This window comes from Lonchura striata, chromosome 9, assembly GCF_046129695.1.
Source record: "Lonchura striata isolate bLonStr1 chromosome 9, bLonStr1.mat, whole genome shotgun sequence".
Lineage (NCBI taxonomy): Eukaryota > Metazoa > Chordata > Aves > Passeriformes > Estrildidae > Lonchura > Lonchura striata.
In genome coordinates this window covers 21,129,492-21,145,582 of record NC_134611.1, presented here as the reverse complement: position 1 = coordinate 21,145,582, position 16,091 = coordinate 21,129,492, and the positions used below count along the sequence as shown (strand labels likewise).

General features: G+C 40.5%; 1 protein-coding gene across 6 annotated transcripts in view; it reads left to right on the top strand.

Moving 5' to 3' along the window:
* The window catches only part of ARHGAP29 (Rho GTPase activating protein 29), a 71,594-nt gene that overhangs the window by 12,813 nt on the left and 42,690 nt on the right, over positions 1-16,091 (top strand). For 5 of the 6 annotated variants that reach the window (XM_021525877.2, XM_021525869.2, XM_021525886.2 and 2 more), the window contains exons 1-2: positions 9,001-9,066; positions 11,695-12,040. In XM_021525877.2, coding sequence (XP_021381552.1) covers positions 11,779-12,040 — 262 coding nt within the window. In that variant the 5' untranslated portion in view covers positions 9,001-9,066; positions 11,695-11,778. Of the gene's footprint in view, positions 1-9,000; positions 9,067-11,694; positions 12,041-16,091 lie in introns of those variants that run through there. The other variant, XM_021525856.2, reaches the window with a different exon arrangement.

Genomic DNA, 16,091 nt, shown 5'->3' with positions numbered 1-16,091 from the left:
CTTTTACCTGCCATCAGACTTCAAAGCCTGTAATGTTCGGCAGCCAAGCCTGTCTCGGGGATTTTTCTATTGGTTGGGAGAAGTTACTGAAATTAGATGGCAAATGCTCCAGCAAAACTGCACTCACATTCCTACGCTGAAGATTGCCAGTGTGGCTTTGTTGATTATATGCTGCTTCATGGCTGCATCTGGCACTGGAGGCTCTCTGTCTGAAGAGGATAGTCTCCAAAGCTGTTCCACAGAACAGGGTCAGGGTGATGAGGAAGGAACCAGCCCAGGTTTGTGGCCTGCCATTGGTAAAGTCCTCAGGTTCTAGAAGAATGGAATTTTCATCTCTGTAGGCTTTTATTTACTGGGACTGCTTTTCCAAGAGCAGTTGTCAGCAGTGTCTGCCAAAGCACAAGGACTCCGCCTGCAGTCATTCTGCCTTGGCACAAGGGCAAAGTCTCCTCACAGAAGCATCCCATCTTAGGTGGGACCCCATCTTTATGAATCATGGCACAAGCAGGAGAGCTCACAGGGCATCCCCACATGTTCCTACCAAGACAATTAATTCAGGAGAAAACTGAGGAGGGTCTCCAATTGGAGTGCATTCTGCCATAGCTCAGGCAGTATCAGCAGCCTTTCCGTTCACTAGATTTGTAAACTTACCAACTTGGGTTCCTCATTCTTGCTATTATCAAACACAGTACTGCTAACATGCCAAGGAACCACTCATAACTTGGACACAAAAAAGTAGGGTTATTTATTTGTATTTGATACTGCATATAGTACAGTAGTATAGTATACTATGATACAGTATATAAAGTTTGGATTTCTCATTAAAACTATGGATTTGTAAATAATATTTGCTAAAAATAAACTCCTTTTGAATAGCTATCAGTAAATGGGAACATTTATGGCTTTTCTCAGGATAAAATGTTAAAATACTGTGATTTTCAATGCAGTGAATTGTATTCTATATTTTTATGCTATATGCATAATCAAAAGTATCAGATATTTATAGATATTGTTAGCCTATAATGTTGGATTATTTTGCCTAGGCAAGATTACAGAAATAGATCTGTCCTATTACTTTAACCCTTCTCTGATTAGTATCATATTTCAAAAGATATGCTGCTCTTTTAGGTACAATGTTAGTTTCTCAGGTTTATATATGCAGGTTATATATTTATATATATATATCAGGTTTATATATATATATGTATTAAATAATAATGATCCTGATTTTGTACATATTATTCAGTAGAGAGTTTCTGAAAGAGCAGAAACCATTGCTTCCATTGCACAAGAAAATGTTAAATAACATTAACTAACATGTTGTATGAAACAAGTCCAGTCTGTTCTCACATCTGTGATTCAAATATTATATTGCCATAGCATCTGCTGTCTTGCAGCTAATCAGATTCATCATTACTATTTAAAGCAAAAACAGGAAACAAAACAAAACAGATAGACCACTGTCGGTGTTGGATTAGGAATTTTTGGAACAAGTCCAGTGAGAGACTGATGAACTATAGCAGTTGGTGTCTCAGCCCATGGCCTACAGGTAATTCTGCATTAGGCACCTACACTCCCTGTATTATTTAGGAAGATTTAGGAGCCTCATTTTAGGACAGCTGAGCAACCTGTGCCCTGGGCAAAGTGCAGTTAAGGTCAGTAGGAAATTCCCTTCAGGAATTCAGGTGCTGCACCAAGGCTGAGAGCCACTCAGGAATTGTGCCTTGGGACCAGGCACCTACAATTGTTCCATCAGAAACAGCATAGAGTTCGCTATTTTTACTGAAGCTTTTGTACAGCAGTTCAGGGATCAGCAAACTCAGAGATATGTTAGAGGCATTTAGTGCCTTGTCTTTAAAGGGCCCATGCCTGTATATTTTCTATATTTCTATTTATTTATACCAGATTTGTTCACATGAGCAAGTCTCAGAACTGCATGGCCAATGTTTCTTTCCTCCATTTGTAATTATATCACTTGAGTGATGATCCAATATTTTGAAAGAAAGGAAATACTGATGGGTGGAAAAGGTTAGTTAGAGTGGAAAGTCTTCTCCCAGAAATTCTATCTGAAACTCATATTCATGATCAAGAAGCATTCATAATTGTCATTGATGGAGGTGACTAGATTTTTGTAGCTGAGAAATACCACCCACAATTAAGCAAATTGTTACACAGGACTAGGAGTAGAGACCTCTCCTGATGCTAGGCTAGAGACATGCCACAGAATTCTCATGACAATATTGCCACAGGAGACTGATCTGCATTCACTGACACAGAAGATGCTGGCAATAGCACTGTACTTTCAAAACCTTTGAACACATTATAATCACTTTAGCAACTTTATTGAACAATACTATACCCTATAGCATCTATATGCACACCAGTGTTCAATAAAGTGTAATGTCATTTTAAAGACCTCCCTTAATATGGGTGATTAACACTACTGTATCACAAAGCAGACTGCAATACTTAATTTGGTAAGAAGATGTTAGAAAGTACCTGACCGAGATATTCTGGTTACAATGTCCAGGATGAAAACTACTGAATGAGCTCCTTGTACAAAACATACTTCCTCAGGGTAATGTTACCAGCATAGGAAATTCAGTAAAGCTTGAGATCCAGCCATTGTAGCTGGATTATGTTTTCCTATCCTTGTTAATATTATGGTCAGATTCTTTTTGTAGTTAGAAAGAAGAGTAATCATATAGCTCTACTTTAGCATAAAGCTTCATTATGAGCTTTAGTAAAGGGTAAAGTATATCTTGCTCTGTGGCGACAAGAATAACCTTTATTTCCTAGTCCTTTTTAGTCCTGAAGTACCAAATAGTGCCCATTAGTAATGCACAGGAGAATGCAGCTCATCACCTTTCCCTCACTGTATCCAAGCTGCAGTTCAGATAAACTTGTAACAACACAAAGGCACAACAGTTCAATTTTGCCATGATTAGCTCAGTTGTCCTTACCAGCCAATATTGGTCAGCTTTATGCTTTAACTACGCTCATTAAACACTGTTCACTTGTTCATAGCAAACATACATCATTGTATCTCAAACATATATATTGTCATAAAAACTGAATCTGAAACAGTTTCTTCCTGAACAAGCTGCATAACAGATGAGGTATCAGCAGTGCTGATCTTTAGCTGAATCTCTCTTTTATTTGTCTAGGCTCCAACATAAAAATATGATCTCTGGCAACAAAACTGCATATGGAAGCCAAGTACAGTCCGTAAGACTAGCGCAGAAAACTCTGAGCCACAATGAGAAAAACCATTCCAGCTTCCCCTTAAGCAGGTTGTGAGGTTACAGCTCCCTACTCCATCACAAACTAGTACACTTGGGTTTGCCACCTTCGAGGCAGGCTATATTCGCTCTTTTGGCAAAATCATCTGAGTGAACTGTAAGACCTTTAACCATAGGGGTTCTTTTAACCTAGATCATTTTGTCAGGGCTGGATTTAAGCAATCATCACACAACATCAGAGGCAGGAGAAGGAAGGAAGAGGCAAAAACAGATCTGGAAGTAGAAACCACTTAATCACATGTAGTGCATTTGATTGCTACTTGAGGACCTTACGTGCTCTCCTAACCTGAAATAAACTGTTCTCCCTGGCAGAGAACTATTGTTAGAGGAAAAATTGAATGTGCGCTAAAAATAGTTCTGAAACTACTGAAGATTAAGGGGTTTATTTGCTACATTTGAATTGACTTACTGTTGTGTTAATAATTAGCCAAATTTGGGGAAAGGAAAAATTTCTAGCCGCACCTTTCTTTTTAAACCTGATTTACCAAATTCTTTACATATTAAATACTGTCAAGAACATACAAATTAATTTTTGAGGCTGAGAGCAGCAATAGCCAGCTCTTGCAGAAGGACTTTGTGTGCTCCAGAGCAGTGAGACAGAAATCTAGCGACAGCAGTAGTCTCTTCAGCACCCTGCAGGCCTGTTGTCCAGAAACTGGGTAGCACTGTATTCTGCAATCGACTTCTAGCCTTAATTCGGATCACAAAGCCGACAGAAGCTGCAGCACAAGCCCCTTCTCCTGCAAGGCAAATCCAGCGCCGAGAGCTTTGCTTAGCGCCTCTCGCAGCTGCAGCCCTGCTGCCCAGAGCGCATCAGACCAGGAGCCACCAGCTGCCAGCCCTTGGCGAGATACCGCCTACGAGGAGTTCCCAGCCAAACCTCCCGTTCCCTGTAGAAACAGGCTGTTTCCCTGCTAGCCCTTAATTGCTGGGCTTTCTCTGCCTTAAATCCTGCTGGTACTGGTCGGGCAGGTGGGGCTAAGTGAGCCGGGGTGGTAGCTTCAGGCCTCCTGGCTCCCACAGCAGCAGGTCGCTGTGCCGTAATTAGTGTTGGTTAATGGTGTGTTTGGCAAGCTGTGAGCGTTCTGGAAGTTGTTCCCTTCGCGCAGTCTTTCCTTTCATTCCTCACCACCCACTGTTCTTGGCAATTGCTAGTTAAGGTGGAAGTTTCTTAAGAAACTGCTTGTTAAAGATTTGGAAATAGGGTGCTGTATATGCCAGTGGCAATCCTTTTCCCTGCAGGATTAGCAAATGGAGTTGTTCCGTGTCCAGTTGCATTTCTGTCATTGTGCTTCCGGCTTTGCATAATTTTTGAGGAACAGTTTAGGATGTTAAGTAGCTCGTCTAGAGCAGGGCAGGCTGCCATATAAGAGAGGGAAGACCAGGGAATGAGTTTTAAATTAGGTCAGTTGATGTAACTGAAAAGAAAAAGTCAACAGTTTGGGGCATCAGGTCTGATAATAACTGCTCTGTATTAAGCTAAAAAACAGCTAGATCATCTGAGAGAAAGACCAGATAATAATTGTCAAATGGAGGAGAGATTAGTGGAGAGGAGGGCTATTAGCAAGGGCAGAGGTGATTGAGTATCTCCCATGGAAAGAGACCTCATTCATCACTTTAAAAAGCATGGAGGGATTATCTTGGGGGTGAATTACAATGAGCCATTAAATAAAAATGTCATTATTTAGTACATGCTAAAGCTATGAATTTCATTTCCCCTGCTCATCTTTGTGGTCTGCCTTGAAGACTAGCACTGAGAAGAGAGAGATGGCTGATCCCTGTGTGAGTGGTGCATCTGCAGGAGATGGGGTGCTCCTGTTCTCTATCTTGGCTCTGCAGGTTCATTCCAGTCCATAGTGGCTGCTGTAGTTTCACCCACATAGCTCCCCTAAGGGCATCTGCTGCACTGACTGAAATTGAGGGTGTTCTAGGAAGTGTGCATGAACCTTTTATCTTGATGGTTCTCAGGTAGGTGGGTGGTATTTATTATAACCAAAAAGATCTTGTGAGAGAAAAAATAAATTATTTTATAAACCATCAGTAGATGCAATAGGGCCAGGGGAACAATTTTTAAAATTTTCTAAGACTTTAAACAAATAATTTTCAGGTTTCAGTTCTAGCTGTTCTTCAATAACAGTTCTCTTAAAATATAGCAGTGGGCAGTTTTTATTTTACTAAAAATGTCATTACATGTTATTTTACTAATAATGTAATTATTTCCTTAAACAGAAGCTGAGTCTTGAATGGTTTTCTGATATACAGATTGTTTTGGCCTTTTGCAGGAGCCTGTATATAAATTCTTGAAAAAAAATGTTTTATGGAAATACTTCTTGAGAGCAGAATGTTGCTTGTTGGAGTGCAAGCAGAAGGTAGAAACTTCTACCAAGTCAAGTAATTAGTTAAAAATTATTTAAAGTGATGCTCAGCATGAGCCAGAGTTTCTTGCTGTTTCTTCTCTTGCAGATGTGGCAAGTAACAATAGTAGCAAATATCCAGCTCTGTACTGAATGCTTATTGATTGCAGTAATAACATATCTGGTCATAATTTATGTCTTCCAACTAGTCTAGAAAATCTAGCACTTCTGCACATAGAATAGAGGCAGTATTTTGAAACTGATTTCTTAACAGAATTTACTTTACCAGTTCTAGTTAATATTCATGCTGAAATCTAGAAATGTTTCTTCTCTAAACAGTGAATGGAGGCTGCAGTGTAGAGCAGCTTTCATCAGGCAGGTATTTATATGGATTTTAAAGAGACTTCTGTGTGAGTAAAGTAAGGAAGAAACCAAAACTTGTAGTTTGGGGGTTTTGTTTGTCTTTTTTAATTATAACCGAAATATACTATAGCTTTTACTTCATTGTGTCCACATGCTCTATCAGGAAAAAATAACATGTTAAAAGAATCATAGAAGTGGCTCTTACAGAGCTGGACATTTCCCTGGCTGCTCTCATGAAAATTTAGCATTTTTACTAAAAACAAATTCAATTTTTGTGCCTCTTCTTGGGGACTACATTGTCAGACACTGGCCTCTTATTGCCCCAGTCTTCACTATTTGTCTTATAACTAATTCCCAATAAAACTAGGACAGTTGGATAAAGTGCAGGAGAAAAATTACTTTAAGCAACCTTTCACCTGCTCCACTTCTGTTCCTGCCCTGAAGCCTGCATTAGTGATGCTATAGACTGTACTTGGCTAAAGGGGGGCATTTGCCCTGTGGAATAGTAAAGGGTGCCCAACACTCAGCAGCTGTCAGACCCTTAATCCTATTTCCAGTTTATCTGCTGCAGCAAAAGTTGTGATGCACACCTGGCCTTTTATGCAAGACATATTTCTTGAAGGTAGATCTATTATTCCCGTTTCTCTTTCATGTAATATTTTCCAAGGCAGTTTAGGAGGCAATCAACACTGTACAGTCTGAGAGATGGTTGCAGCTGTTTTGTGCTAGATTTGATTCAGGGGGAGTGCAGACAATCTGTATTCAATTTGGCAGCCAAACTGAAAATGGGGAGGGAAAAAAGCTCTGAACAATGAAAATGCAAAAGGACAATTGTTTTTGTTTTACTTTGAGGAAAACCCAAAACTTCATTTAACATTCCCATAATGCAGCATGTGGGCTCAAACCCTTTTTTCAAAAGATGTTTGAAGGTAGGCCTCCCACAATGTAGAACACTTTTATGTTTTAAATCAAAAGTGGCTGAAAAAAATATTTCAAAAGCATAAAAACATATAATCCTAGTATTTATATTTCTTTCCTATTTTCAGTTTCACATCTATAACAGATTTTTTTTTTTTTTTGCAAATAAACAATTCACTAATAAATTTGCTGAACTCTTGTATGGACCCAGGTTAGCTTATGTGGGAGCTGGCATGAGAGAGACAAGACTATGGAGGGGTTGAAGCATAATGAAGTGTATGTTTACTTCAGTAGAGTATATATGTACTTGGAACTGCTGATTTTATTCTTCCTATCGTTTTCTAAAATGTGCCTGGGAATTGTGTAATTATGGCAAGATAAAGTCACTTCTATTTTCAAAAAGAGTGTCTGTAAGGAAGAAAGACTCCACTGGAGCTATAGGCTTTTCCTTTGAACAAAGGTTTGGCTCACCAAATAGTATCCATTGCTTTGTATTCTATCCATTGATAAGTATAGGTGGAATTTCTTGTTTATCTTGTTTATTGTTTTTGAACACTTATCTAATGGTTTCAATGACTTTTCTCACAATAAACCTTTCTTTTTCTGATGATGTGATTGTTGATTGTACTATTTAACCCACATTCCCTACCATACTTCCTTGTTTTCACATTAAATTAGTTTACAATTGTTTACTCTGGCCTGATTTTGACACTTGCAGTATCAGTTACCTGAATGATCAAAATCCTTTTGAAGGTTAGACTATTGTTTTCTTTTTTACTTTTTTTCCCCATGCTTAGAAGACTTGAAGAATTTATAACACTGGATTTCTAAATTTACATCACATGTTATTTAGAATTATTCAAGGTGAAGAAAAGTATTTGAACAGAGCTTAATATTGACACTAGAGATAAGAAATGTCACATCTTGTTTTAGTTTAGTTGTTTAGTTTCAGGCTTTATGAATTCCAAAATAAATTTAATAAAATTCTTCCAGTAGAATAAATAATGGCAGATATAGAGAGGAAGGATGAACAAAGGAGAAGATTGGAGCTCTAACACAAAATCCTGCATGGGAGTGGCTGGGGAAGCAGGCTGGAGCAAGGATGGGGAAATTGAAGATGTAAAGCCTGAAACTGCTAGGGTTAAGCAACTGGGCTAGGAGTTAGGCGCTGAGGGTTTTGATATGTTACTGAAAGTCAGTCCCATTCCAGACCTTGGGCACTGGATCTAAGATTGCTGAATTTAAATGGCCGTTTAATATCGAGAAATAAAGTGTGGGTTTGTAGTCCTGCCTCTACAAGGTGGAAAAACTACTGCTGCCATCAGTCACTGTGAGGTGATGTAACAGAAGTCTGTACTCAGGTCTAAAGGTCGTGGTGTTGCTGGGAACTCCGAGTTTCTGTGTGATGATGCAAATTTCTGCTTTTCCAGCTTCTCTTTCCTCTTAACCAGAAAAAGTGCATATATCTGCACATGCAACTAAATTCAAAAGATAAATTATGCCAAAATTTGGACTGTCTGGGCAGCTGAATCCACACCCATGCTGGGGATATAGTCTGAGGCTATATAGTAATTTTGTTACTGCTTTCACTTTCAATAGGTAGCCAACAGAGCTCATCCAGGAATAAAAGTGGGCTGAGTATTGTAGAAAGTGTCTGTGTGTGTGTGTGTGTGTGTGTGTACGCACGCGTTACTCGCTCACAACAATACGGGGAGCTGTACAATTAATGATAAACTGGATCCAGGAATACAAAGCGTGGGAGGTTGAGCATGAGAAATAGATTCTGCGCTTTGCCACGGCGTTTGTGCTCCTTGTTGGCCAAATCACTTAAAGGCAGCGCCCGTTCTCTAAACGCCCGCAGCCTGGATTGGAGCTTCCCTGCCTTGGGAAGCCCGCTCTGCGTCCGCAGCCGCCGGCTCCGCGCGGCTCCCGCGCACGGGCGCTGCGGGGCCCGGGGCGGTCCCGCGGGAGCCCCGCCCCCGAGGCAGCCGGCCAATGGCGGAGCGCGGGCGGCGCCGGGGGCGGCGAGCGGGGCTCGGAGAGGGGCGGGCGCTCCACGGGCAGCGGGGCGGCCGCGCGTGGGGCCCGCGGCGGCCCGGCTGCTGCCTGCGCTCGGCCGCCGCTCTCCGGTAAGCGCCGGCCGCGGGAACGCTGCGGCGGGAGGAGGGGGGGCGTCGCCTGTCGCCGCCGGGAGGAGCCGTGGGCGAGCGTGGGGCAGGGCGCCGGTGAGCCGCCGTGGGGACGGGGGCGGCTGAGGGGCCCGGCGGTCCCTCGGTGCGAGTCTGGCCCCGGCCACCCCGCCGCGCCGCCCGGCCGTTCCCCGAGCGGTACCGGGCGCTCCCCGCGCCGCCGGCGGCCCCTGCCCGGAGCCTGCTGCGGCCGCGGGGCCGGAATGCGCGGCGGGGGCAGGGCGGGCGGAGCGCCGACCCCCGCCCGGGGCACCGGGAGCGGCCCTGCCCTCGGCCCGCCAGCGGCTCGGCCCCTCTTGCCTTTTTTGCTTGCTTGCTTTTTTTTTTTTTTTTTTTTTTCCTTTTTCTCCCCTCCCTACCGGGGAGATTGTGCTGGGAGAGCAGATTTTTGAAATATCTGGCGCTTTAGTTTTTCATCTTTTTTCCGTCGGGACGGGCAATGGCTCGCTGTGAGCCAAAGGAGTCTGGAGGCGTTTATAACAAAGCTGGTGGATGCTTTTCGCTTTAAAAGAGTCTCCTGAAGAAATATGAAACACTTCCCAGTAATGAAAGGCATGTGTTCTGGGAGGGAAACGTTCCCCATCTGCCTTGTACCACAGGAGGAACAGACGGAAGGGCTAATATTTACGAGGAAAAGGTGCCTCGTGTGCTAAGCTGCTCAAAAAAAACCTTCTAAGCACAAGTTTTTCCCGCTTAGAAGCAGTTTGTCATCGCTTTTACAGTTTTCAGAATGGTGGCATTATTGTACTGCTTGTACAAGAAAAAGAGACAACATTTCTAAAGTAACACAGCTTTAAAAGCACGGACTTGCCACTGGAACAGGTCTAACAAATCATGCAACTTAAAAAGTTGACTCTGAAGCTGGCCAGACTTAAAAGAGGCATGTCTTTTAAATAATATGAAAATCTTTCTCGATATAAATAGATATCACACTTGTTAAGAGGAGAGAAGGTTATGTTTTGCCTCTAATTGCAAGGCAAAATTGCAAAGTAGCTTTGTAGCCATGAGAATTATATGTGGGAACAGAAGAAACTTGCTTAAACACTATGTTTAATGTAAACCTCACTTCAATCTACTTGAGGTGTTTGGAATTGCTTAATTATCTGCATTATTTGTATAGTGTGATGAGTGTTCTTATAAATACTGACTTTAAGCAGTAAACAGAAATTAGAGCAGTTAATTTGTGTTAAATTCTGAAGCTTTTTTCCCCTCTTTCCCCCCCCCTCTGCCCCGCACACACTCCCTGGAAAGCTTGCACATTAATTACAAAAACAACTGCTTTCCTCTGGTATTTTTAAACTGCAAACAGAAATAAAGCAGAAATAATGGAAAAATAATTGAAGTGTATTAGAGTAATGCCTATTGAAATTCATAGTGGGAGTGTTCAAAGTGGTAAAGGTGCTACTACTTCAGTTGGTCTAACCAAATATAAACATATGCAGGAGAACCCGTTTCGACCTGTATTTTTTAGTTTACAGCAACTTTTATTTTTAGGTATGTAATTGAATTTAAAAATTTGCTGCAGATGTGTCTACAACCCACATTAACTTTTTAGCAGTTCCAGTTTGGTTTTGGGTTTTTTTTCCCCTGTGGTGTTTATGCTATAGTGTAAACACTGGGAATTTCTCCTGGTGTTGGGAGAACAACAGCAGGCGTTGTGGGAGCTGCTGGAAGTGTACCTGACTCTGCCACCTGCAGTTTGCTTTGAAATGAATCATTTAACCTGACATGGCAAAATTTTCAGTAGCTTTCTGGTTTGTTGGTTTTTTTTTTCCTAAAGGAAAGAAATGCAGGTAGTTTCTTAGTTTATGCTCCCCCAAATTTGTGCATTTTTATGGTGGAGCTTTCAGAGCAGAGCAGTATCATTCAAGATAACTGCACTGAGACTTGCAGATGAACTTTGATACTAAAATAGTTTTTAATTTTCTTCATTTGTCTATGTCTTTCTTTTGATTGCCTTTCATATTTATAGATAACAGGCTGAAAAGCCCACATAACTTCTTTGAGGATATTTTCCTTTCTGAGACAAACTGTGATAGGCCATGGTTTCTTGCGTGGCACACTGCACAAAGAAAATTTATCCTATTGGATCAAGGCTGTGTGTTATCTTAAGAGAAAGGATGCTGAATACAGCTTGGTGGTTCATGCAAGAGGGGATGTTGATCATAGTCTGTATCATATCAAGTGTTTTTGTGATTGTATTCAGTTGAAGTAAAATTTCATGGTAAAGAATAGGTCTTGGTAAATGTAGAGAATGCAATTTCTAAATACTCAAGGAAGAAACTGCTCATGAAATAAGTATGCATCGTGATTAGCTTTTGAAATAATTTTGGCATGCCACCGATTTTTTTTTTTTTTTATGCAACAGTCTGTCTTCTGTACAAATTTAAATAACTTCAAATAGTCAAAGCTTTTATAATCCCCAGTTTAGCATTTTTATGTAAAGCAGTATCATCTTTAAAGAAGTTTTGGATCTTTTAGGTACAAAAGTATTGCTTCACATGCATTTCTATACTAACCAGCATTTTTCCTTCTCTTTTACCTCCTTCTCCCTCCCTGATTTTTAAGGGTTTCACCGTTGGCTTGTCCAATGGACATCAAGTGGCAGTGAGCGTTGACTGCGGGAGCTCTCCAAGCGCAGCGGCTGCTGGGATGTTGCGGCAGAACGGCGGAAGTAACAAGCGTGGTTTGGGATTAGCCCGCCTGTCTACCTCCAACTTCTTCACCGTCTCCACTTCGGCAAACTGGGGAATGGGGCGCAGCACCAAGAGCAGCTCTCTGAGCAGCATTAGCTCCAACTCTGACTGCTATGATTCTCCTGTTGTGGATCCAGAATATATCATGCAACTGGTGAACGATGTCAGAAAATTTGCAGATGTGCTACTATATTTGAAGGAAGCCTTTCTTTCAGAAGGTGTGTCGGTTGTTCTCAATTCTTAGATTTTCTGAAACTTAATTAACAACTCCATTTGTGTGTTTTAACTAGTGTTTGCTGTGGTTGTTTCCCCCTGCCATTTACCTTCACCAGTTATCCTCCCTTCCTTTTCCCTCCCCACCCCCAGCATGATGATTACAGGAAGTGATGGTTTTTAGTTTGGGTTCTGCATTTCCTCACCAGAACAGTGCAATCTGTTTCATAATCATAACAAGGGAAAATAAGCTCTTAGCAGGCTGTCTAGGCTGATGCTTAAATTTGTGAGACCATCGACTGATTAGTTTTTTAACCACTTGAATGGTTAAAATTATTTTTGTAATTACAAACAGTTATATTAATATTTTGGTTATATTTCAGTTTTCTAGGCTGATTTTGTTTCTGAAAGTCTTCCACACTAGTAGTTTGAGTTTTAAGGTAAAATATAACCACTGTCTTCCTTTGCAAGAGAAGTATTTACTGCCTTCTGCCAGCAGGTGGAAACTGCAAATTTTCTTGCTTGCGGGAGGTGTTGGTTACTGTGTTCCTGTTCCTTTCGGGGCAATACCAGTAGTCCAGTTTTGGTCATCAGCAGGAAAGCTTTTATCTGAATTTTGTGATATTAATATCTGAACTGACAGCAGTTTTGTATAAGATGTCCTGAGTGCTGAACATTTGCAGTCACCTCTGTGTTCAAATGAGTGTGCACACAGCTGAAATACTGCTGCTAAAATGTGTGTGAACAATTTGTAAAAGAGCAATAATTTGACACTAGTGATCACTTTCATGTCCTCATAATTTTTGCTGAGCACACAGGATGAGCAGAGTTATTTGTGTGGTTGGGTGTCTGGTGCCTACTGAGAATGAAATAGGCATCCTGTAGGAAAGGAGTGTCAAAACACCAAAGTGTTCCTATTGTCATACAGCAGTAGTTAACTACTTGTCAGTTTAAAATTCAAAAAAAATTAACATGGAAAACAGGAGTTGTCATCTTATTTTATAATACAGTATGGAATTAATTTGTGAAACTGTGTTGTGCATTTGAAGGATTTATAATTTATAAAGTATAAAGGAAAGATGTTTCTCTTCCATAGTTTGACCTTTGTCCCCATAATATAGTGAGCTCTGTAATGCTGGCCATGCTTACTGCTGGCTGGAGACAACCTACTAGAAGCTGTATTGTTTGGTTTGCATTTTCCAATGTTTGAAAACGCTTGCAATTGTCTGTCCAAAAACTAAAAAAAAATTTACCATAGTGGTTGAACAGGCTTCTTGAACATAAAAATATGGTTTGTAATGCTTGCAACTTACCACCATCCTTAAATTAGTTACATCAATTATTTGAAGATGGAATCATATGCAGGGATAGGAAATGAATTTCTTTCTTTTTGGAAGAGTTGCTCAGTGAGTGTTTATATTTGCTTGGTAAGCATGCCTAGAAACTGCTGTAGGTTTTTCAGCTTCTAACCACTGTTCCCTCAGCTTCTGCATCAACTATGAGTTGTTGTGTTGCCTCTCTGGCAGATTTGTCTGAACTCCTGATGCACAGTAGCTTCAGGCTCAATTGACCATATGGCTCCCAGTTGTCCCCATTCTGCTGCTGATTGCCAAGGGTGTGTGCCTTCAGTGTCATTGATACTGATGCTTGTGTTCCCTGCTTGTGCTACCTGAGCTATCATAGAAGAGCCCAGCAGTTACTCACCTGTAGTTCACTTAACATTCATCTGATGAATCTTGGACGACAAATCTAAGATTTTGGGTTATAACATGTGTTTGTCTAAAGTAGAGCATAAATGCCTTGGGATTACAGACTTGAGCTGTGTTTTGTTATGGTACCAATGCAAGTTGATTTGTCACATTGAAGAATAAGTTGAAATCTCTTGAGGGGAGGGAGTATTAGGTAAATTAAATGTTCTGTAGATTTCTTCTCTTGCATTCCTTATGCTAACATGATTTCATTTCTTACTGTAGTCTCATTGTCACAATGCTGAATAAATTTTTGATACCCATCAACAAGGGGAAACCTAAGCCAACAACCAACCAACCAAAGCACCCCAAACCAGCAAACAAAACTCTGAATGTAACTGTAGAGTTTAAAAGTTTGACAGCTGTTTGGATATGAGGGAGATGCAGTTTTCTCTTGTGTTAAGTGAAGTACCATATGTTCCATACCCTTCAGTTCTTGCTGTACTTTTGGCCTTGCACTCACTGGATGTAACATTCTGTTATTAGTGATCCAATCTGGGAGCCACTGTAAAATCAAGATACTTTACGTTGTCTTCATTAAAGGAGAACTCTGGGCATTTTTTGTCCCTAGGTCAATGAATCCAGTGCTGTTCCACAAATTTTGTATTGATGCCAGGCTGAAACTGTAGTGGTGGTTAGTGCAACTAATACAGTTAGCACATCAGTCTCTTGGTCCAGCCTTCAGCTAAATTTCTAGATGAGCAAGATTGTCATGTTGCTAGCTAGTAAGGACTGTTGTTGTCAATGTGTTTTTGTGTTTGAACTGGAAGGTTGTCTTCAGTTGTAGCATTTATACTTTATGTAGTTAGAGCCAACTTAAATTTATTGAGAAGTCTCAAAATAAGTCAGTCTTCTTTTCTGATAAGAAGAAAATGAAAACAATTCCCTAGCAATTCCTGCCTGGAAAGCCATACATGAGAGTGTACGTTGAATTAATACCCAGAAAATTCAGTTAATTTCATGTAATTTGTGCTGTTCTTAGTGCTGTTCATTTGACTGTTCAGTTTTATGTGTGGCATTGTTTTCCTGATGTGCCCAAGGTTTACTTCTTTCCATTCTAATGTACATCCCAAGTACAAACTGTTAAGACATAATGACTTGAGAGCTGGTGAGTTTTCTGTGCTTTGATTTCCAACAGTAACATTTCAGCTATTGGCTGAGAGTGTGAGGGCCTCGTTGTTGCCTTCAGCTTACACCCCTCTTTATAAAGGTAGGACACACAGGGAAGTACAGTTGAAGGGCTGGAGCCAATCTGTGATTTTCACAGTAGAGGCACTCAAGATAAAAGAAGGAACTTCCTGTGGTAAAAGCAGTTTTAGGAACTGAGAAGTTGTTCTCTTCCCATGGAGACCTGCTGAGGACTTAAAAACCTGACCACAGTATTGAAAATATCAAAGATTTGGAAGTGTGTGAGGTATATTTAAGGTAAGTCCTGTAACTTCTGAAGAGGTTAGTTCTTGTCCCAAACATGCAGGACGTAACTCTTACAAAGTTGTATTAGGGACTCTACCAGTTCAAAAGAACACCACTGCTTACTGCATTGATATGCAAAGTTGAGAATCTGTTTAATAGGTATTTATGTATGAGGTTGGTGACTACAGTCCAAGCTTTTACTGCATATAATAAATTTTACTGTTGCTTCCAGTAAATGATGTTACTGTGTGGTCTTTGCTCAGATGAGATTCATTTTCTCAGGTTTAAAAAGACCACTCAAACAAATATTTAGGACACAGTAAAATATCTTCTAATTAAGAACTGAAATTAAGTATTTAATCTTTAAACATAGCAGCTTTTGCTTGTATTGCATTAGAGAGGGAGAAAGCATTCCTGTTTCCTTGCTCTGAAGGTACTTAGCTACTAGTTTTGTGACATCTGCTTTTTTTGTTGTTTTTAGGAATATAATATATACCATAAGGTCTGCCCTTGAGACTGTGGGAAATACTGTGTTTCATTATGAGTAGCTCTAAGGGTAAAATTTGCATGTGGTTTACAAGTGCAGGAATAATCACATTTTAATATGTAGTTGTTTTGATTGTACTTTAGAATATGCTTCAGAATTTTTGCTTACTTTATCACAAACTTTGAAGTAATCATCAAAGTGTGGTATTGTGTCCTTCATGTGGGTAATTTTGCCTCCTTTTACTGAGCAAAAACTTTTTCTTCCATTTCATCCTATCTTCAACAAATGTAAATTGCAGTTCATTCTAAAATGTTAGTATAGTTTTTTTTCCAGGTGTCTTAGAACCAGAGTGGCAAGATAAAGCTATTATCTTTTATCAGATTTTTCTGAGGATCAGAACATGTCTGC